The sequence below is a fragment of the Cricetulus griseus genome, chromosome 2, assembly GCF_003668045.3.
Source record: "Cricetulus griseus strain 17A/GY chromosome 2, alternate assembly CriGri-PICRH-1.0, whole genome shotgun sequence".
Taxonomy (NCBI): Eukaryota; Metazoa; Chordata; class Mammalia; order Rodentia; family Cricetidae; genus Cricetulus; species Cricetulus griseus.
In genome coordinates, this window is record NC_048595.1 from 442,472,901 (window position 1) to 442,497,353 (window position 24,453).

General features: G+C 51.3%; 1 protein-coding gene across 1 annotated transcript; it reads right to left on the reverse strand.

The window, feature by feature from the left end:
• Positions 1-6,984, reverse strand: Rab17 (RAB17, member RAS oncogene family). Its single transcript, XM_035439270.1, has 5 exons — positions 6,828-6,984; positions 2,908-3,059; positions 1,846-1,971; positions 314-407; positions 1-157 (listed from the first exon to the last, which is right to left on the reverse strand). The coding sequence occupies exons 1-5, from the start codon at positions 6,982-6,984 to the stop codon at positions 48-50; spliced, it is 639 nt and encodes a 212-aa protein (XP_035295161.1). The 3' UTR covers positions 1-47.
• Between the last annotated feature and the right edge of the window lie 17,469 nt (positions 6,985-24,453).

Sequence of the window (24,453 nt, forward strand, 5' to 3'; positions counted from 1 at the left end):
GACGTCACTCCACACAATCTCCTGCAGTGGCAGCAACATAGCATCTGTCATGGACAGCACTGGCTCTTCCTGGCAGCGGGTTCCTGGCTCAGAGACACCGCCTCACCTTCCTGTGAGCTGCTCCCCCTGTCTCCTGCTCTCTGCAGTAGCTCCTGGGCTGTAGGAAACAGGGGTTTACTGGAGAGGGAATCCCGGCCCAGCAGAACCCTGACCCAAGCCCTCAGGCCCCTCCCAGCCCCAGGACACCGGAAGAAGACGCAGGGGAAGAGCGCAGTGGCGAGCTCCCACTCTGCTGTGGAGCCCCATCACTCACCAACTGTGCTGAAGACCTCCGACACCTGGTAGTTCAGCTTGGCCGAGGTTTCCATGAATAGCAAGTTTTTGCTCTCCGCAAACTCCTTCCCTTCCTAAAGGAAAAGGTCAGTGTGTTTAATGAGAGTCCCCCCATGGACGTCTGGTTGACTCACAACAAGAAACTGGAATACACCTATAATCCCAGCACTCAGGAAGCTGGGGCAGTAGGACCGACCGTGAGTTCCAGGCCAGCCTTGAACACATTAAGACCCGCCTCAAGACAACAGAGAAAAGACTGGTTGTGCTGGGTCACATGTGTGCGCACACTCTCCACACAGACTATCCCATATACACGATCCCTGTGTGCATACGTGTACACACACCTCCTACATCAATCTCCAACCAAAGGGGGAACTAACAGGGACTCCTCTGTATTTCTGCACGCATGATGGCATGTGCATGTGGGATTCCATGTGGAGGCATTAACATGTATGAGTTTGGAGGCACACGTGTGTATGTGTGCTTGTGAAGAGTATATTCATGCTTGACTCCACATGTGTGTGAGCACGTGTGCTTATGAAGTATGAGCATATATGTGGGTAGAGGGGTCATGGGTGTGTATGCAAGTGCAAGTCTGTAGGTGGACACATGAGTGCCTGAAGCACAGCGTGAGCGTGTGTGCGTGTGTCTGTGTGGGGGGTGTGTGAGTGTGTACATGTGTGTGTGTGTGTGTGTCTGTGTGTCTGTGTGTCTGTGTGTGTGCATGCATGTGTGTGTATGTGTGTGTCTGTGTGTGTGCATGTGTGTATGTGTGTGTGTGTGCGTTTCTGTGTGTGTCTGTGTGTGTATGTGAATGCGTGTGTGTATGTGTGTCTGTGTGTGTGTCCGTGTGTGTCCGTGTATGTCCGTGTGTGTCCGTGTGTGTGTGTGTGTGTGTGTGCACATGTGTATGTGTGTGTGTGTGTGTGTGTCTGTGTGTGTGTGTGTCTGTGTGTGTGTGTCTCTGTGTGTGTGTGTATGTGTGTATGTGTGTGTATGTCTGTGTGTCTGTGTGTCTGTGTGTGTGTGTCTGTGTGTGTGTCTGTGTGTGTGTGTGTGTGTCTGTGTGTGTGTGTGTGTGTCTGTGTGTCTGTGTGTGTGTGTCTGTGTGTGTGTGTCTGTGTGTGTGTGTGTGTGTGTGTCTGTGTGTCTGTGTGTGTGTGTGTGTGTCTGTGTGTGTGTCTGTGTGTCTGTGTGTGTGTGTCTGTGTGTGTCTGTGTGTGTCTGTGTGTGTGTGTGTGTGTGTGTGTGTCTGTGTGTCTGTGTGTGTCTGTGTGTGTCTGTGTGTGTGTGTGTGTGTGTATGTCTGTGTGTCTGTGTGTGTGTGTGTGTGTGTGTGTATGTCTGTGTGTCTGTGTGTGTGTGTGTGTGTGTGTGTATGTCTGTGTGTCTGTGTGTATGTCTGTGTGTGTGTGTGTATGTGCCCGTGTGGTGCACAGGTGTCAAGGTCTCAAAAGCCCTCAAGTCCACAGAGACAAGGACTCCCTCCTGCTGCCTTCCACCATGCGGCACCTGGAAGGTCACTTCCCGCTCCTCGCCCAGGTCCGTTTTGTTGCCGACCAACATCACCACCACCTCTCCTGGGTGGAACTCCTTCTCCAGGTCCTGCAGCCACTGCTGGGCCTTGTGAAAGGAACCCTAAAGAGACAGAGCGGAAACCATGCTGGAGTTCTCCTTGTTTAGCCAGAAGAGAAAGGCAAAGGTCCCACATCAAGGCCTTTCCCCAGAATGCAATGCCAAGGAACTACTCTGGTCCCCTGGGAGGGCAGCCAGGATGGGCTGACCCTGGTAGGGGAGGATGGTGCAACCAGACCACACACCAGAGAGCCAGGTCACAGGGCAATTGGGGTCAGGAGCTCCACTCCGGACACCATTTTGTGCAAGAGAGTTCAAGGGAACTATTATCGCCCCAGACCAGCTCCTCATAGGCCAGGTGGTGGGGACTTGGCCCTGCATCCTTTGGCACTTTTCTCCTGTCCTCTGGAGTTAGGGTTGCTGTGCGGACCCATCTCCAGACATACTGTCTGGATCCACTGGAACTTTTTCTCTGAGACCTTCTCCCAGGCCTCCTCTACTCAGTGTGCCTCCCTGCCTCCTCCCATGCAGTATGGCTACTTCCCACATCCCTGCCTCCTCTTAGAGGCTATGGAGCAGCAAGCTCACCCTACCCTAGGCCAGGCTGGACACACACAGACATGTGAGTCCAGTTCTTCAGCGTCACCCCCATGGGTGCTTCTACACCCTCTGGTGATGCAAGATGGATGGCCTCTGACAGTGGGCTGCGTCTGTAACAGGCCCCTGCCATCTCAGCAGCACCCCAGCACCACTGATAGTGATGATTAGGGGTAAGGAGTGTGCCGGGAGACTGCAGAGAAACAGAGCCTAACTCTGCCTGTGAGGGGTTACCAAGAGGGCTTCCTGAATGAGGTAAGTAGTATGGGCTTAATAGTCCCTTTTCATTGATAGAGCAGTTCCCATAAAACACGACGCCAGGCATGTTCCGTTGCCATTGATCCCTGAAGAAGGCAGGAAACAGTATAGTTGGCCAGGGGAGGAGGTGGGTGGTAACCCTACCTTCCGAGTGATGTCATATACCAGGAGTGCAGCATTGGCACCCCTGAAGTAGAGGTGGCAGACGCTGTGGTACTTCTCCTGGCCAGCTGTGTCCCAGATCTCAAGCTTCAGAGATGAGGAGCCAATATCCACCACCTTCGTGAAGAATGCACCTGCAGCAAGGAGGCCAGTGAGTGTTTGCTGGGGATAATAAGGTGGTCATCAGTGACTGCTAGATTGCCAGGGTGGTCTATGCTCAGCAGCCCAGTGAGAGACAGCGGGGCGCGTGCTGATGGAGGCTGAGTGAATGCCTGGTCCAGAAGCCAGAACTTCCCAATAAAGTCAAGCACAGCTGGCAACTGCTCGTAGATTTCCACCTGGGGTGGAGCTAAACCCTTGGGATGCAGTAAAAGACCTCTGGAGGAATTGGAAATGGAAGTGGGTGGGGAGGGGGTTAGGGTGGGGGAGGAAATTCTCAAAGAATAGATTTCAAATATATCTTTTTTAATGTATACAAGTGCTATGCCTACAGACCAGGAGAGGATTGTGAGCTGCCATGTGGATGCTGGGATTTGAACTCAGGACCCCTGGAAGAGCAGCCATCTGCTCTTAACCTCTGAGCCATCTCTCCAACCCTATATGTCTATTTTTTTAAGGAACGTAATTAGAGATGAAATCATCAGGGGTAGGCACAAGCAGACTTCATGGCTCCTGACCCCTGTTGTATCTCAGCCCACACACATGCAAGTGCAGAAAGACCCTACATGCTGCCCAATGTGTAACCTCAAAAACCAGGCAATTTTGGCATCAGCTAATGACAGTGGCTAAAAGCAAAGGCAGCCCGGGCTTTCTAAGGACTGACTGTTGAGGTGTCTTTTAAAAAACTAATTTTCAGGGCTGGAAAGCAGGCCCACAGTAGAGTGCTAGCCTCATATGCATAAAGCAGTCCTGAAGCTCATTCCCAGCAGAGAGCCTCAGCACGAGGGACTCCTACCCACCCCAACCCCTGATCACGCCATGGCTCGCTCTCTTTGACCGGGCCTCTGGAGGCTGGACCATCCACTTAGGGAGCTAAGAAAACCCCCAATGGTATTGAATAACAAGAATGACAGTCATGGGGAGGGGGTTGCTCTCTAAATTAAAACATGCCATGTATGGCGGCACACACTTATCATCACAGCACATGGGAAGCAGAAGCATGAGGGGAGTTCCAGGCCAGGCTGAGCCTCATAGTGAGACCTTGTCTCACATACATACTTACATACATATCCACATACATGCTCACATACATACTCACATACAAACATATATTTACATACATACATGCATACTCACATATATGCATACATACATACATAACAGCAAGCATACAGAGAGGTTTTCCCTCTCTTCCCTTATAGCATCTACAGCCCCACTCCAGACCTAGTGGACCAAACCCAAGAGAAAGGGGGTCAGTATATGATGCTGATGAATTGTACAGTCCATGTGACATTAGAGCTACAATCATAAGGATGCAGTGAGAACCAGGAAAAGTCGAGGGAAGCCTAGGTACATGGCGTCAGGCATAGAGCAAGTTCTCAATAGAGTAAGTTAATTAGGGAGCCTCTTTAGCCTCATTAGCAGGCTGTCCTCACTGCCAGTCCCCCACACTCAAGCCTCCTAGGACAAAGCCTCTGCCCCTGAATCCACACACACAAAAATGCCAGCTGAGCTGAAACTTGACCCCTAGTGAAGGTTGTTTGCACACACACTTCCAGAACATTGTGCCTGCCCGCCCTTGATGGACAGCCAGTCCCTCCCTGAAGTTCCGGCATACCCAGCCTTGGGTTTTAGGACAGGGGCCATCCCGAAGCAGACCCCATCCCCATCTGCCCCTCCCAGGGCTCCCCTCACATCCCCATCTGCCCCTCCCAGGGCTCCCCTCACATCCCCATCTGCCCCTCCCAGGGCTCCCCTCACATCCCCATCTGCCCCTCCCAGGGGCCCCTCCCAGGGCCCCTCACATCCCCATCTGCCCCTCCCAGGGCTCCCCTCACATCCCCATCTGCCCCTCCCAGGGCTCCCTCACATCCCCATCTGCCCCTCCCAGGGCTCCCCTCACATCCCCATCTGCCCCTCCCAGGGCTCCCCTCACATCCCCATCTGCCCCTCCCAGGGCTCCCCTCACATCCCCATCTGCCCCTCCCAGGGCTCCCCTCACATCCCCATCTGCCCCTCCCAGGGCTCCCCTCACATCCCCATCTGCCCCTCCCAGGGCTCCCCTCACATCCCCATCTGCCCCTCCCAGGGCTCCCCTCACATCCCCATCTGCCCCTCCCAGGGCTCCCCTCACATCCCCATCTGCCCCTCCCAGGGCTCCCCTCACATCCCCATCTGCCCCTCCCAGGGCTCCCCTCACATCCCCATCTGCCCCTCCCAGGGCTCCCCTCACATCCCCATCTGCCCCTCCCAGGGCTCCCCTCACATCCCCATCTGCCCCTCCCAGGGCTCCCCTCACATCCCCATCTGCCCCTCCCAGGGCTCCCCTCACATCCCCATCCGCCCCTCCCAGGGCTCCCCTCACATCCCCATCTGCCCCTCCCAGGGCTCCCCTCACATCCCCATCTGCCCCTCCCAGGGCTCCCCTCACATCCCCATGCCCCTCCCAGGGCTCCCCTCACATCCCCATCTGCCCCTCCCAGGGCTCCCCTCACATCCCCATCTGCCCCTCCCAGGGCTCCCCTCACATCCCCATCTGCCCCTCCCAGGGCTCCCCTCACATCCCCATCTGCCCCTCCCAGGGCTCCCCTCACATCCCCATCTGCCCCTCCCAGGGCTCCCCTCACATCCCCATCTGCCCCTCCCAGGGCTCCCTCACATCCCCATCTGCCCCTCCCAGGGCTCCCCTCACATCCCCATCTGCCCCTCCCAGGGCTCCCCTCACATCCCCATCTGCCCCTCCCAGGGCTCCCCTCACATCCCCATCTGCCCCTCCCAGGGCTCCCCTCACATCCCCATCTGCCCCTCCCAGGGCTCCCCTCACATCCCCATCTGCCCCTCCCAGGGCTCCCCTCACATCCCCATCTGCCCCTCCCAGGGCTCCCCTCACATCCCCATCTGCCCCTCCCAGGGCTCCCCTCACATCCCCATCTGCCCCTCCCAGGGCTCCCCTCACATCCCCATCTGCCCCTCCCAGGGCTCCCCTCACATCCCCATCTGCCCCTCCCAGGGCTCCCCTCACATCCCCATCTGCCCCTCCCAGGGCTCCCCCACATCCCCATGCCCCTCCCAGGGCTCCCCTCACATCCCCATCTGCCCCTCCCAGGGCCCCTCACATCCCCATCTGCCCCTCCCAGGGCTCCCCTCACATCCCCATCTGCCCCTCCCAGGGCTCCCCTCACATCCCCATCTGCCCCTCCCAGGGCTCCCCTCACATCCCCATCTGCCCCTCCCAGGGCTCCCCTCACATCCCCATCTGCCCCTCCCAGGGCTCCCCTCACATCCCCATCTGCCCCTCCCAGGGCTCCCCTCACATCCCCATCTGCCCCTCCCAGGGCTCCCTCACATCCCCATCTGCCCCTCCCAGGGCTCCCCTCACATCCCCATCTGCCCCTCCCAGGGCTCCCCTCACATCCCCATCTGCCCCTCCCAGGGCTCCCCTCACATCCCCATCTGCCCCTCCCAGGGCTCCCCTCACATCCCCATCTGCCCCTCCCAGGGCTCCCCTCACATCCCCATCTGCCCCTCCCAGGGCTCCCCTCACATCCCCATCTGCCCCTCCCAGGGCTCCCCTCACATCCCCATCTGCCCCTCCCAGGGCTCCCCTCACATCCCCATCTGCCCCTCCCAGGGCTCCCCTCACATCCCCATCTGCCCCTCCCAGGGCTCCCTCACATCCCCATCTGCCCCTCCCAGGGCTCCCTCACATCCCCATCTGCCCCTCCCAGGGCCCCCTCACTTACACCCCACGGTCGGCAGGACGCTGCTGAAGTCCTGCTTCATGTACCGAAGGACCAGGCTGGTCTTGCCCACAGAACTGCTTCCAAGCAGAACCAGCTTGCTCACACAGGGCTGGCCAGAAGTAGTGCTGACCTGCGGCAGCCCAGCAGCCTGCGCCATAGCCTGCAAACAACTGCAGAAGACTGAGGTGAGTGGGAAACCTTGGCAAGCCCACACACACACACACACACACACACACACACACACACACACACACACACACACACACACACACACCACACACACACACACACACACACACACACACACCACACCACACACACACACACACACACACACACACACACACACACACACACACACACACACACTCACACACACACACACACACACCACACTCACACACACACACTCACACACACACACACACACTCACACACACACACACACACACACACTCACACACACACACACACACACACTCACACACACACTCACACACACACACACACTCACACACACACTCACACACACACACACTCACACACACACACTCACACACACACACACACTCACACACACACACACACACACACACTCACACACACACACTCACACACACACACACACACACACACACACACACTCACACACACACACACACACACACTCACACACACACACACACACTCACACACACACACACACACACACACACACACACACACACTCACACACACACACCACACCACACACACACACACACACACACACACACACACACACACACACACACACACACTCACACACACACACACACACACACACACACTCACACACACACACACACACACACACACACACACACACTCACACACACACACACACTCACACACACACACACTCACACACACACTCACACACACACACACACACACACACACACACACACACACTCACACACACACACACACTCACACACACACACACACACTCACACACACACACACACACACACACACACACACACACACACACACACACACACACACACACACACACACACACACACACACACACACACACACTCACACACACACACACACACACACACACATACACACACACACACACACACACACACACACACACACACCACACACACACACACACACACACACACACACACACACACACACGGAGTTGGGGGGAGAGGCTGCTTCCTGGATAGAATCCAGGTACCTTGAGCAGAGATCCAAAAGCAGCTGTGCTGGGAAGCTGTCTGCTGCTTGACCAGGGGCTGTGGGGCCTCACTACAGTGGCCTCCACCAGCATCACTCTGCCAGCTTTTTTATCCTAATTCGCTCACGCCCTGTTTCTCACTGCTTACAAACTTATCCCAAGCACCCAAGAGAGGTCAAAAGCACCTGCACCTGCGAACCTCTCTATTGTTCCTGGATTAAAGTCGGTGTTTCCAAATTTTCACCTAGGAAAATCCCCTCAACCCAGGAGAGAAGGATTAAAAAAAAAGTCACCTCATTATCAATAGCACAGACCTCCCAGACCCAAGCAGGTGCAGCTCCCTTCCTGTCTGCATCAGCCTATGCTTCCCAGGGTTTGCCTTTTCCCTCAAATCCTGTTTTCCAGTTAAAACTTCTCTCTGTAGTGGGGGGGGGGTGGCAGGGTAATCTTCTAGGACCAGGAATGGTAAGGTACCCCTACAATCCCAGCGTGCCAGAAGCTGAGGCTGGAGGATGCCAAATTAGAGACCTGTCTGGTCTACACAGTAAGACTCCATTAAACAAGAGGGAGGAGGAAATGAGGGGAGGGAGGGAGGAAGAGAGGAAGGAAGCCAGGCACGGGGGGGGGGCAGGATTTCAACACGCCCATCCTTTCTGTTGTCTTTGAGGCCTCAGTGCTCAGCTCTGTAGTAAAAACACAGAAGCCCTGCATGGAGTTAACGACAGCAGCTTCCTGGCACGTCAGACTGTGCAGGAGCTATGTGCCCAAAGCTCACTCTCACAGGAACTCCCAAGCCCCTGAAAGAAACCTCCACAGACCCGTGTGCTCTCTTTCTTTTCTTTCTTTCTTTTTTTTCTTTCCGAGACAGTTTCTCTGTGTAGTCCTGGCTGTCCTAGAACTCTATTTGTAAACCAGCCTAGCCCAAACTCACATAGATCCGCCTGCCTCTACCTTCCTCCTCCTCCCAAGTGCTGGAATTAAAGGCACCACCACCACACCTGGAATCTTTCTTTATAACCCATGTGTGAAGACATCAGGTTTCTTGTACCCCGGCCTATTGCTGGTGACCTCTTTATGCTGTCACGGCCACATATGTTCCTATGAGCTCTGCATGGGGCTGTGGTTCAGAACAGAGGTCTCATCTCATACAAACAGCACAGGGCAAGAAGTTTTTTGAGTGTGGTGCCCCCAACCCAGAGAAGGAAGACACTATCTGGCTGTCTCTTTTGTGTGTTCATAGCCTCCTGCCTGGTTCTACTGTGTCATGAAGTGATTGAAAGAATGGTGAGACTGTGGTGTCACTCCCCCCCCCCATGTTTATTATCTGGACCACTTCTAGGAATGTCCCCTAATTAATGTCTACACACATGGGTGGCTAGTCTCTCAAACAGAGCCTTTCTCCCACCACAGTGGGCAAAGGCTGGGTGGGAACAGAGTGGGGGCAGGGGCTGTACAGGGAAGACAGACAGGAAGCACAACACAGACCAGGTGAGACTGTGGTGACAGAAGAAAAGAGCATAGCACAGATACTAGGTCTCAAAGAATCCTAATTCCAAGGAGCAGTTGCAGAGAAAAATAGCTGGAGTCCAAGAGAGAAGGCTTCAGGCTTCCTCTGCCACTGGGAGGAACTCAGGCCAGCAGCACAGCAGTGACCAGCATCATAGCAGCTTGGGACCCATCCCAGGGGACCTCTAAAGTTTCCCCATGCATTAGTTTCAGGGCAGGATCAGAAACAACTAAGTAGTCTGTTTAAGGCTTTTAAAACCCTATTCACCCATGTGGTGGTCTGAATAAAAATGGCCCCCATAGGCCCATATGGAGTGGTACTATTAGGAAATGTGACCTTGTTGAAGTAGGTGTGGCCTCATCGGAGGAAATGTGTCACCGTGGGAGCAGACTTTGAGGTCTCAGAAGCTCAAGCCAGGCCTAGTGAGTGGCTCACTGTTTGTTCCTGCTGCCTGCTGATCCAGATGTAGAACCCTCAGCTCCTTCTCCAGCACCACAGCTGCCTGCGTGCCACATGCTTCCTGCCATGACGATAATGGACTAAACTTCTGAACTGTAAGCCAGTCCCAATTAAATGTTTTCCTTTAGAAGCATTGCCATGGTCATGGTGTCTCTTCACAGCAATAAAACCCTAACTAAGACAACCCAGCATCTCAAAAATTAACTTAAAATTAAAATACAGATGACCAAAGCCTGAAGCCAAGTCCAAGAGCCACTTCTAGAATTGCCTTTGCTTCTTTCAAGTTTGGCAACAATGCCTAGTACATAGTAGGTGCTCAACACACACCTAAGGGATGGATGGATGGATGGATAGATGGATGGATGGATGGATGGATGGATGGATGCATGCATGTATGCATGCATGTTTGTAGTGAGTGGATATGTGGGTGAGTTGATGGATGCAAGAGTGAGTGAATACACAGGTGGGTAGATGGACAAATGATATCTGGAAAGATGGCTGTATATATAGTTGCATGGATGGAGGTGAGTGAGTAGATGGATGGATAGATAGATAGATAGATAGACAGACAGACAGACAGACAGACAGATGGGTGGGTAGATGGTTGGATGGATAGATAGATAGATGGATGGGTGGGTGGATGATGGGTGGATGGGTGGATGGATGGGTGGGTGGGTGGATGGGTGGATGGGTAAATTGATAGCTGGATAGACAGGTGGGAGAGTAGGCGGGTAAGTTGGTGGGTGATTGGTTGGAGAGGATGGATGGATGAATCGGTTGACTAAAGGGTGGATGGACAGGATGAATATTTTACCCACTACCTATGTTTTGAAATATGTGACTGAACTGAGAGAGACACAGAGACAGAGAGATCAGTCAGCCTCACGGAGTGATATGTACAGCCTCCACCCAGAAACTGTACCCTTTGAGCCTAATGGCAAGCCAGAGTCCAGAATCCTGACTAGGGACCAGGAGGGACATGCTGTCTTGGAGTTCAGGCTCTGCCAGGAGCCATTTGTCAGCTCCACACCAAACAGATCAGAGATCTTCCTCACTAAAGCTCTGGTCCTGCTCACTGTCACCAGAGTCAGTGCAACTCTCAGCAGTAACAGCCCCTGCCTGATGTCATACCTGCCACCCTAGCTCCTCCTCCACCATGTCTCCATCTCCAACAACCAACGACATAGACACAGGCCCGCCATCACAGAGCCACACTCCCAAACCCCTTGGTTGAAGTGATTGCGGCACGTAAATAAGCATACCTATCTCATCAGTGGCTCAGGTTTCTCACTGGGTTGTGACCACCACCCTGAAGCTGGAATGTCTTTAATGAGCCTGTCACAGCCACTGGGGGAGCTGAAGCCACTGAGGGAACAACAGGTGCTCACACTCTCCTGAACGAACCCAGAAATGGCTCCTCAGAGTCTCACTGGATTGATGCACTTTCTGCCCTGGGCTCCCATGCCAGTCATATGCCCATTGCAGATGCTTGTTGGACGAGTGCCTGGTGTACTTGCAGAAAGGAACACAGAGCTGCCATCAGGCACTGAAGAACCTTCACAGGTCACTGTGGGACCAACCCGTACATAGCTCAGATAAGGCTGATGAGGGTGTAGCTGCCAGGGCCCTCCAGAGAGAAAGAGGGTGGATATGTTCTCTGAGCCCATCTGATCCCGCACAAAGACACCTGCCAAAGATGAGGAGGAAGTCTAAGAGCCTGGCACAACCGCCATGGGACAAAGGCCCAGCAGCTTCTCCAAGGCAAAGACACAGCCTGGAACTGGAGCTTGCTGTCTTTATGCTCTCTGGGACTCCCGAGGCACTGGCTCGGTCCTAGCTGCTGGTCCAGTCAGCCTCAGGAACGGTACAGGAGAACTCTGACTTTGCACCTCCAAATCAATGCTGATGTGTTCAGCACTCAGGATGCTGAAGCAGGGGATTGCCACAAGTTTTAAGCCTTTCTGGGTTATATAGAAGACCCTATCTCAAAAGACAAAAGGAAAACAACAACAACAACAACAAAACAGCTAAGTAAATAACCCCTGGGCTTTAATGTGATCATATCCTCTACCCTAAAATCATAAAACTTAGTCATAACATCAGCTGCAGTATCCACACAGCTTTGTCAGAGTCCTACAAATTACCTCACTTTAAAGGTTCATTTCCCTATTACTGTTTTTTTCTGATATTAATTGCTTTTCTCTGTGATAGAGAAGAGCACAATAGATGCTTTCATATTACTTTTTGAGTGACTTTATGTTGCAGGCTTCCAATATCAACAGCTGCAACTCTCTGCGTGGAGAGAAAAGTGCACGTGTGGTTCCTGCCCCCTCCTCTAGAATCTAGATCTTTCTGGAGGCAATGGCTGCCAGGCTGTGAGTAGGAGTCGCTTCTCATCCCGACTTGGTCCTTCTGCAGCTGTCACAAGCCTGTCTCTCTTTCACCAAAGGAAAAAACCCTCTAAGGAAGGAGGGAGCCCAGGGAGGCTGCACCCCGTCCTCCTTGCCCGGATGCTCAAAGCCGTTCATTCAGATCAAGGTGGCAGTTGATCTGAGAGAAGAAGCGAGCTGCAGATTAGAAGGAAGTTTTGGAAGAAAGTCTGCCAAGCTCCTGTTGTTGCTGAGCCTCTGCTGCCATCTGAAAAGGCCTCCTTAGAAGGCGCCTCCTCACACTGGCAGTTTATGTTCAAGGAAAATTCAAATGTTATTTCCTTCCCAGAATATGACCTCAGGAGCCACCTGTGATCCAAACAAGGACACTGTGAGCCATGAAAAAACACAACGAGTGCATTGTTTCAGGTCTGCCTCCGATTAAGCTCCTGAGAACACAGGGATACACATCTGCATGCATGTATACACACAAACACACACACACACACACACACACACAGAGACACACACACACACACACACAGAGAGAGAGAGAGAGAGAGAGAGAGAGAGAGAGAGAGAGAGAGAGAGAGAGAGAGAGAGTACTCTGCAAAGTACAGTTAAAACAATGACTCACCTGTTCACTTTGAGGAAGCTCGACAGACCATCATCCCACAGGACCCCAGCTGGCTCCCTTTCTCCCTCCTCCTTCCCCCTGGCTGTGCTTCCCTTAGGTCCTGGATGGACTGATCAGGGGCCTGCCGGGGCAGGATGGGAGGAGCTGTGTACCACTGGACAACCAGCAGTGGAGCAAAGGAAGTAGGAAGGCCTCCGCTCCTGCCAAGGCCCCAGCCTGCAGGTCAGGCCTCTACTCTTCCTGTAAACCCCAGAGCAAAGTCCCCAATGATCATGTGATCACCTGGGCTGGAGTAGGCTAGAAGTCACATTCTGGTTCTCTACTGGCCTCACCCAGCTGCAGCCCAGAATTTCAGTCATTTCCGGGTCTCCTCTGTCACAGTTCCTTACACCCAAAAGCATCACAGATTTGGACAGCAGCCCTTTGGTTATGTGAGCTCACTTTTTAACTACATACAGACAGCTCAAGTCTGGGAGGCATCCCAGGTGGGCAGGGCCAGGGACCGGAGCCTGGGAATGGTGTGCCCTGGGGCAGGCAATTGCCTAGGTAGGACTGGAGAATCCCCAGGAGAAACTCTAGGCTGAAGGAAGATGGCTAGATAAACCGACAACAGCATGGTTGGGGCTCTGAGGAGAGTTCAAGCCTCAGGGCTGCAGAGTGTTAATGGGTAACTTTCAATCTGATTATCAAACTGTTGAAACTGTGGACCCAAAGAAGTGGGAATTCCCCCAGGAATAGCAGGTAGCCGGGAAAGAGATTTCACACATTTCTAATAACATGCTGGACCACCTTAAGATGAGGCTGAAGCCCAGATGAGGATGGGTCAGTGGTGGACATGGCCATACCCGTCTGGGACTGCCTAGATGTGCGTATCCTTGACCTTCTATTTAAGCTCTCATCTTGCTGCAGTACCCTGCAGACTGACTTTAGGGTCAGCTGGGTCTCTTTTCCCAATGTGGCCACATTGAATAAATCTCCTTTTTTTGCTTTCCACTTTTAGTTTGGTTCTTTTCATTGGCTTATTAAGGATGGGTGGCCGACCTTCCTTGGGGCACAGGTTGGGCACCCCCCAAGTCCGACAACAACAGACAGGAACAGAGGGCTCTGAGGAGGAATGGAGCTCACAGACAGTCCCTTCTTACAGGTTCTGAAGATTGGGAAGGTTTCACGGCATAGCAGCTAAGCTCCCAGAGTCCCCTGCAGGATACAGGGAAGCTGGAGAGGAAGAGCTTGTGTGACCACCATAACCACAGCTGGCCCTTTGATGTGTCCCTTCTGGAAGTTCATAGCTAGAGATTTGTAGGAAGTGCTCTGAGAAGGGGCCTGTGGTGTCTGTGAGGAGGGAAGAGCCACAGCAGGTATCATGTGGCCTGGTCTGGATCCTAAAGGTGTCCACTTAGAACAGCAACTCTACTTTAAAGGAAGAAGAGGCAGACATCACTCTTGGGAACGGGGAGACAAGGGGATGGAGAAGGTGAGCAAAACTCCTGGAAAGGGGCTGTCTGCAGAGGCCGGCTGATCAGCCGCTGTGTGTACAGGGACTGGAATGTTGCAGGTCTAGAGGCTAACAACCTTATCTCAGGCTAGCTTTAACCCTATGAGTGGCTACTTGCCCCGTTTCTTGCGTTGGAACTCACATCTTATCTCTAGTAGATAAAAACTGTTTGGATTCTCAGCAGACCACCAGCATTCGGGACCCAGAAGCAAAGAACATTGGCAGATAGCGTCCGAAGCCTATGGCAGAGATTCCCCCATCTTGGTCTAACCTGCCTCTCTCATGTTTCCGCCAAGGGAGCCGGGTCCTCAACTACAGGCTTCAGATTTATCCAACAGCATTCTGAGCCCTTTGATTGGTGGAGTTCTTTCAAGTTTCAAAAGCATTTTATCTATTGCTGTATAATTAGGTTTATCTAGTAGCAGGGTGTTACGTCTGACACAGAGGTGGGCAAGAAAGAAATGACTGTTTGGGGATTGTTTTCGGTTTTGTTTGTTTGTTTGTTTTGGTTTTTGGTTTTTGTTTTGTTTTTGGCTAAAGGTCATGCTACGCAAAATGTAGTCAGGCTCTGGAACTGTAACATTCCAAACTCCCCACATCTTTGCAGTTTTAATCACTCCATCAGCCTATGTAGACTGAGAACCCAGTGGTTGTTTGGTTCCTGGCGCTGGCTACACTCCAACTGTGATAGTCTCTCACTGGAGACACCAGAAACCCAGTATTTGCTCAGTTCACGAGGCTGGGTGTCCTGGCAGTCCCCGTGTGGTGCTGCGAATCTGGAAGGTTCCTAGAAAACTGCCGATCCCTAGTCCACGGTGGAAGACTAGAAATGCTGGTTCTGATGTAGGTGAAGGAACTGAGTCAGAGGCCAGAGGGAATGTTGACTGAGCAAAGGGCAAATAATCTTCCTTCTGCAATGTTCGTTATATACAGGCTGCTGCCAGAAGGTGCTGCCCACGACAGGGGTGGGTCTTCCCACATAAATCAGGCAACCAGGACAGTTCTGAGTTCATCCATGTTAACAGAGTCTTTTTAGTTGCTTGGGATATAGGGACTGAGGCCCCCATTCCTGTTGGCTGCTCAGAGCTTTTGGGGTGGTGGATCCCACATAGGCTTCTCTCACATGGCGGGCTACCATCTCAAAATCAGAAGAGGCCCCCTCTGACCGCTAGACCTTAGAGGGCTTGGCTGGGTAGGACAGGCCCACCGAGCACAGTCTTCCTTTTGCCCAGTTCAGGGTCAGCTGCCAAGGGCTCCAATGACTTTGCCCAGCTCAGAGTCAACTGACAAGAGCTCCAGGGACTTAGCTACAAATCTTCACCTTTTTCCTACAACACTACCTAACCTCAGGAATGCTGCCCGTGGTATTACACTCCTGAGCAGGTAGCGGTGTGTGCACCAGCTTCCCCTCCTAGAATTCTGCTACTCCAAGCCTGGGTTCTCCCCACTCCCCCACGCCACCCATTAATACTGGGCTTGTGTCTTGCTAGCATACTGGGCCCCTGGTGTTCTGGCTGTTTTCAAGCAACCTGATATTCTCCCAGGGTAGCCAGAATCCAGACATTTGAGAGGGTGGCATTCCTTCCCTGTGTTTGGGGTTACCCTGTGATAAAGGTCATTAGGGTGGTCCTTCCCCTGCAAGGTCCTGTCTTGGAGACCTTGGACCAGGCAGCCCCTACCCCACACCTGTCTGCTTGCACCAGAAGCAGAGGCTGGACCAGGCCGCCCCAGGCCAGCTTGTGTGATCTGTGTGATCAGGTCATTTTAACCAGGTACTAAGAGGTGCCTGCTCTGAGAGAGAAAGCTACAGGGCTCTACGAACCAAAGAATGTGTCCTCAAGGCTTAGACATGAAAATCTCTACTTCAGGGTTGATGAGAAGCCACAACTCAAAAATTCAGATTGTAACCTCCACCGTCACTGCTGGCAGTAGAAATGAGACGAAACAGTTCCTATGTAATCCGTATCTGTGGACAAAATTAGCATTATTTTTATAGTGTTCTGTTACTTTTAACATTCCAGGTAGCTCATCAACCTTGCTGCAAGGGCACTGACAAGAATTTTCACCAAAACACTTTAGTAGGTCACGTCTACAGGCACATAACTTCCAGGGCACCCAGTTGCCTTTCAAGAGAAGTCACAAGTGTGCCAGGCTTGGTGACACACACCTATAATCCCAGCACTGGGGGCAAGGGTGGGGATTTGGCTTCATAATGAGAAATTACAGAACTGAGTACAATTTGTAAGGGCTGCAGATCCAATGCAAACCCTTCCTCACCTCTGTTCAGACACTCCATGACAGATTTTCTGTTCCCATAGACAGCTCTTCCGTGTGAGCGCCTTGTTGTCCTATGACCTCTAGAACTTTGACCTCCAGAACTATGACCTCTGGGAGTCCTACCTACCCTGTGCCCCACAGAAGCAACCAAACCCACTGCTGCTTAGCCATGTGTGCGAGTTTTGTAAACACTTTATAGGCCCTTTTAGATATATGTGTGCATGCGTCTCTGTGTAGGTTTGGGCATGATGTGCTATGGAGACCAGAAAGAGGGCTTTAGAGCCCCCAGAGCTGGAGTTATAAGCCTAGCATGGGTGTTGGGAACTGAACTCAGGCCCTCTGGAAGATGAGCAAGCACTCTTAACCCCTAAGTCATCTCTCTAGCCCCTTTTTTATTATAGTTTTATTCAGTGTGTGTGTGTGTGTGTGTGTGTGTGTGTGTGTGTGTGTGTGTGTGTGTGTGTGTTCATGCACATGCCATGGTGAACTCACCTAGGTCATAGGACAACTTGTGGGAATCCTTCCAGGATATGAGTCCCCGGGGTGGAACCTAGTCATTAGGTTTGGCATTAAGTATCTGTAATTAGCCACCTAGCCAATCTTACTGTCCCCTCGTACAGAACTTCCAAGCAGTTATCTGGGTTGCAGCAGACCAGTGCCTATGTTCTCTGTGCACAGACCACCACTGTGGACCCCATTGCTAATGAATGTATCTACCTTCCCAACAGAAGCAACCAGATGACCAGGCTCTGGCCAGCCAAGCATGCTTGTGCTCTCCTGGGGATTAGGTAGGTGTGTGTGACAGGGCGGGGTGGCTAAGTGTCTCCTTCCTTGGGCTTCCTTACAGAGCTTTTTAAGAACAAACAGACTGATAATCATCTGATGTCCCCTCTTCTGCAATTCTCTAATCATCTAAGGCCCTTGAGACAGACAGGAGCTGAGGACTGCCTCGCCCTGAAACTTTCATCCTTCTTATCTCAGTGTGAAATTCCAGCAGGGATACCTGAATGCCAAGCTAGATTCCTCAGCTCAGTGATCAATGCTGCACATGGCTGCCTTCCAGTCAGCAGGAAACCAAGGAGGTCAGGTCCTGTCCCAGGTACCCCAGCAGGGGGAGACAGAGCTCTGCAGAGCAACAGGTCACTGTCCAGGGTTCAGCAGCTTCAGGCAGGAGAGGGACACTCCAGGCCAGAAAGGATGGGAAAGGTCAGAGAAGACCTCACCTGGAAGGAAATGCTTATGTGGGCACAGTCAAGAGGGCAGGGGTGCCCTCGTCCCGGAAGCAGAATGAGCAGCATAAGGCCAACTGTGTGCTAGGCAGGGGATGCACTGGCAGGCAGAACAGAGCAGGCACAAGAGCAGCAGATGGCAAAGCTGGGCCTGGATGCTTTGTGCAAGCTTGTCCCCACACTATGAGCTACTGGATGCAAAGTACTTGGGGCCAAAGAAAACTACTTCCAGATTGTGCTGCCACATCCTGGAACCAACCAACCCGAGCTTCCCAACCAAGTAGCTCCAAGTCCACTTCCGAGGCCTTAGAGGAACTCTGAGAGGGTCCACCCTCTCAGAAGCATCATCGTGGGTCCCTGGCCAGTCATAGCGAGGAGCAGCTGCTGGGAAGGAGTGTGCCCAGAGCATGGATGAATATGGAGCAAGGCACCCACATGTTTATCCTGCTGTGGGATGGACCGTGTAGGACAGAAAGGCAGCAGTAAGGACAGACTAGTCCATCCCGGACAGTACCCAAGGTTCCACATACAAATCCGGATAGTACCTAAGGTTCCACATACAAACCTGGGCTGCTTGGTAGTAGGAAGGCAGGTAAGTGTAGTACCGAGCTTTTCTGGAGGAACCAAAACCAATAGTGTGTCACTGTGTGTCTATATGTCTGTGTCTGTCTGTCTGTGTGTGTGTCTGAGTCTGTGTATGCCTATGTCTGTGTCTGTCTGTCTGTCTGTCTGTCTGTCTCTCTCTCTCTCTCTCTCTCTCTCTCTCTCTCTCTGTGTGTGTGTGTGTGTGTGTGTGTGTGTGTGTGTGTGTGTGTGTGTGAACAATAGCTGCTGAACTGCACCTAAAAGGCTGAGAACCCAGTAGTTATTTGGTCCCCAAGGCTGGCTGGCTCAGCAGTGGGAGTCATCCCAGAGGTCCGGTCTCTCACTCCTGCGCTGATGTCTCCCCTAACATTGCAACATTAAGCCCAAAACAAAGTTTCTCTGAAGTGATCTTTCTTGACTACTTTTAGTATCATCACATCATCTTAAGATTTCTATTGCCATGATAAAACCCTATGACCAAAGCAACTTGTGGAAGAAAAGATTTATTTGACTTACACTTCCATATCATTGAAGGAAGTCGGGACAGGAACTCACAAACCTGAAGGCAGGAGCTGATGCAGAGGTCATAGAGGAGTGCTGCTTACTGGCTTGCTCCCCATGGCTTTCTCAGCCTGCTTTCTTAAAGAACCCAGAACCACGGGCCCAGGAGTGGCTCCACTCACAATGGGCTGGGCCCTCCCCCATCAATCACTAATTAAGAGAACACTGTACATCTACAGGCCTGATCTTATGAAGGCATTTTCTCAATTGAGGCTCCCTCCTCTCCAGTGACTCTAGCTTGTGTCAAGCTGACATGAAATTAGCCAGTACACATAGATAGCTCTGGCAGCATGGGAGGAGGAGGAGGAGGAGGAGGAGGAGGAGGAGGAGGAAGAGGAGGAGGAGGAGGAGAGACCGTACAGTGTGCACAATAGTTGATGAGACAACAGAACAAGCCACAGAAGGGGCAAAGCCTTGGCTAATTGACAGCTGAGGAGGCAAAGCTAAGCCAGCAGCAAGCTGAGCTGCAAAAACAGCAGAGCAGCTGGCTGCACCGACAGCCGCAGGACAAGTAACACAAGACCCAGGCTGACAGCAGCACAGCCAGCTGCAACAGCTGTTTGAGTGGCAGCGACTGTGATGGTGGTCATAGCAACTGGAGGTACCTAAGCAATCCAAGAGAGCAACCAGTGCAAGAACAAGAGGGACAGCAGAAGTGGAGGGCCGAGCCAAGAGGTGCAGCTGACGGACAGAGGCTATAACAAGCCAGAGAATAGCCTGGAAGAGTTCTAGAAAGTTGTCAAGTCTTTAGGGCCAACAGTCTCAAACAGCTCAGGCCTGAGGAATGTAACACTGGTCACTGAAGAATCCCGCCTTAGGCCTACATAATGGCTAAATGTCCTGACATCCCAGGTCTGCTGGGATGCTAATGCTGGCAAGAGCCACCTGCTGCAGCTCCTGGGGGCCCACTGCCACTGTTCCCTGCTGCCAGGTGTCGAGGGATACCAAAGCTCTGAAGACCAACATTGAGCACTTTCTCCTTGCAAAAGAACCCAAGTCAGTTGACCAGTAACATCATCAAGTCACCACAGCCTCCAGAGGTTAGAGCTTAGCAACAATACAGTCCCGTGCTCTCTATTCTTTTTCCTTCCTTCTCCTTCTCCTTCTCCTCCTTCTTCTCCTTTATTTTTTTTTCGAGACAGGGTTTCTCTGTATTCCTTTGGAGGCTGTCCTGGAACTAGCTCTTGCAGATCAGGTTAGTCTCAAACTCACAGAGATCCACCTGCCTCTGCCTCCCGAGTGCTGGGATTAAAGGCGTGCACTACCACCGCCCGGCTCTCCTTCTCCTTTTAATGTAATTAAATATCCTTATTGTCCATTCCATCTCCTTACTGGGTTCTTAGGTGAACTATATCGCAGATTTTCAGTCCTGTTATTTGTACATGTTTCTGTTCATGGGTTGCCAAATCCCTTCTGAAATCTACTCTTATAGATCTTGTTGTTGTATTAAATGTAGTGTCTCAGATTCCTTATCCATTAATTGTAGCTGTGGTTTATGAGTCAGTGTAGCAGGCTTTCATGAACCACCAGCCCCAAATCATGACACAGAGACTTATAATTAATTATGAATGCTCGGCCTTAGCTTAGGCTTGTTTCTAGCTAGCTTTTTTTTCTAACTTAAATTAACCCATTTCTATTCATCTATGTGCTGCCCCAAGACGTATTTAGCTCATCTACACACTATCCATCCTGCTTTTCTGATTCCTCCACGGCTGTCTGGCTCCTCTTTTCTCTCTGCCCACCAGCCCCGCCTATCCCTTCTCTGCCTTGCTATTGACTGTTCAGCTTTTTATTAGACCAATCAGGTGCCTTAGGTAGGCAAGTTAAAACAGCAACACATCTTTACATAATTAAACAAATGCAGCATAAACAAAAGCAACACATCTTTACATAGTTAAACAAATATACTATTCCACAACAGGTCTGTTTCCATTGTTTTGTTCCTGGTTTTGGTTTTTGTTTTACAGTGCTGAAGGTGGAATCCTGGGCCACGTACCTGCTAAACAAGCACTTTACTTGGACATGGTCTCATTTTCCTGCCTACTCACTTCCAAACTAATGTCCCTGTCCAACGTTGTTGTCAAGATGGCACAAACAAAATGAACAGCAACTCTGTTCTTCTGTTCCTTTTACTTCCAAGAACAGCACTTTTGTCTTGAACTCCTGTCTTCGGAATAACTAGACAGCAGCTGGGAAGCCACAGTGATTCTTGTTGAGTTACAGTCAAGGAACAGGAACTTGTCACGTGTCAGTGCCCACCGAGCACCTGCTCAGCTCAGTGTTTACATATATTATAACAAGAATCCTTACAGTATCCCAAGAAGCCCTAGGTTGTTATCTCTACTTCGTGGGTAGAAAAACTGAGGCTCAGAGTGAGAGAGCAAGGGCATTCCCACAGCCACACAGCTATTGAAGCAGGATTCACATTTTCATCTTTGCTAACTACTACACCACACAGCTCAATGCATTCCCCTAAGGGGAAATGATCTCCTGCCAAGACATCTTCCTTTGAAATACTGAGGAAATGACTCTGTAGAGATGTTGAAGGCACCAACAATTCATTCAAAACAGGTCAGAGATGGGCAGTAAGCACACAAGCCCACTTGGCCAGCACTCCCAGCACTGACCCAGGCCCCTCCCAAAGCAGATCCACAGAGCCACCATCTCCAAGGTTGGCAAGGGAGTAGGCAGATGGCACTTCCACAAGCTGCGGCTCACACATCCGGGCAGCTGTTTGCTGAGAGACACACAGGAATGTCCATCAATGGGCCGGGTAACAATACAGCCTTTAACTCAGCAGTTGCCCAGTGAGAAATGGCGCTCAGTGCTAAGGGCATCCGGAGCCCAGCGGGCACAGTGGAGCCAGTGACTCAGTCCTCTAGTTCTTTTGTTGCTCTAAGTGTCACTAATACTGAAGGCAGCCTTGCTCATCCTCCTGCCAGCCTGCCAAAGCGTGCATATGAAAGCCTTTTGGAAGCTTGCTGCAGGGAGCCACTGTGAGCAGGGCACCATAGGAGCTCAGATCCAGCTGAGTTTCAGTCATCACTTAGAACCTGAGATGAAGGCACGGGTGACTCTCTGAGCCCATATAACTGGGTGTCCTTTCGATGTCTCCTTGCATTTCACTGACATTCCCACACTGACCCACTTAACAGACAGGCTCTGGGGTAAGCCTTCTCACATACCTGTGACCCTCCTAAACCTAGAGGATCAATGGAAAGAACCACACTCACTCCTGCACAGCCAGGGCTGCTAAGCCTGTATGCACATGGAAGACAAATATTGAAGATTGGGCTCCTCTAGAGATGAGGCTCACAGCCAAGGTCATAGCGAGGCCAGGAGACCTGGGGGGAAGTCCAGAATAAAGGAAGACACATCTCCTGCAGAAAGCAGAGAAACTGTGCTCCTCCAACCTTTGTGTATGCATCTGCTAAAACAGCTGCAGAAGCCCCACAAAGTGAGTTTCTTAAACAGCAAAACTACATTGTCTCTTAGTCAGGAGGCCAGATGCCCAAGACCAAGGTATCTGGAAGCTCTCAGGAATAGCCAGTCCTCTCCCTGGAGACAGTCAGCAACCGTTGGTGCCATGGGTTGTCAAGGCAGCACCCCAACCTCTGCCTTCATCGTCACACAACTTCTCTCTTTGTTAGTGTCTGTCACCAAATGTTCCCTTTTGTAACACCACCAGTCCTACTTAATTAGGGCTACCCTAGTGACTGCATCTTAACTTGATAAGCTCTGAAAAGTCTCTATTTCTGGTCTGGTCACATTCTAAGGGACACATGTTAGGTATTCAAATCAGATCATCCTGGGAAGACACAACTCCACTGATAAATATTCATGATGTGTCTTCAATATTCATGAAAGATGAGCCTGTGTGCACATTTCCCAAGGGCCTGTCCTCTGAGGGCTTTGTGAGCCAATGACAAAAGTTTTAGACTCTAAGAACATATTCTGCTTTGAAGAATATCCCCCCTCAATCCATATCCATGTGGACTCTTGGTGAGGGGGAAGGCACATGATTGCTGTAAGCTTGAGGCCAGCATAGACCACATAGTGAGTTCTAAGCAAAACTTGGGCTACAGTATGAGAAGTTGCCTCAGGAGAAAAAAAAAAAAAAAAAAAAAAAACAGATCAGGGCTGGGGAGATGACTCGTGGTTAAGAGCACTCACTGCTTTTTCAAAGGTCCTGAGTTCAATTCCCAGCACCCACATGGCACATGGCAGCTCACAACTGTCTGATGCCCTCTTCTGGTGTGCAGATGTACATGCAGACAAATTATCCACATACATACATGCATGCATGCATAATACATACATATATCAGAGCTAAGAATGCTTTTTTATTTTTGTAATCCCAGTACTTGGGAGACTGAGGCCTTGGAGAGTAGCTAGGGTGGATGGTAATAACTAGGCCTGACCCCAGGGAATAGGATGACCCTTCAAACAAGCCAAGCCAGTTAAGAGGATGAAGATGTATCAGTGCCCTGGTAAGAAAGAGAACACACAGGGGTGTGTGTGTGTGTGTGTGTGTGTGTGTGTGTGTGTGTGTGTGATTCATTTATCCACACATTCCCTCCTAGAGCCATTCAGGTCTGCGCCAGGCCATGCATGCTTCTGTCTGACTCTTGTTTTTCATGCACCCACCTGTGCTCATTCACAAATTCAACAACTGTTTTCCGGATGCCCTGGGAACAAGATAAAGGCTCATGTCCCCTCAGCGAAGTTCAAGGTGAAGAGATGCCTCCTCCAGCATTTCTGAGAAGCATCTCTTTCTTCCCAGTTTGTTGTCAAACTCACAGAAATCCTCCTGCCTCAGTCTGAAGGCATGCGATATTTTCAGATAAATCTACTCCCACAAGATCTCCTCAATGGTCCTACCTTGCATTTTCTCATACTCCACCGTGAGAAAAGCCTTCTGTAGGAAAAAAAAAAAAAAAAAAGCCTCCGTGACCTTCCCTCTGCTCTGAGTCGATCTAAATTTAAAGAATCACAGCAGATTAGCAGATTTTATTAGCTGTTCTTTGTCTAGAGATGTTACTACAAAAAATTCAACTTGAACATACCACACAAATGAGTAAGTGACAAACTGTTTTTCTTTAATCAAAAGATTTATTTATTTCTATTTTTTCATGAATGGATGTTTTGTCTGTGTGCCCACCTATGTGCAGTGCCCAGGAAAACCAAAAGGGGTCATCAGATCCCCTGAAAATGGGAATACAGAAGGTTGTGAGCCCCATCGTGTGGATACTGGGGAAAGGAACCCA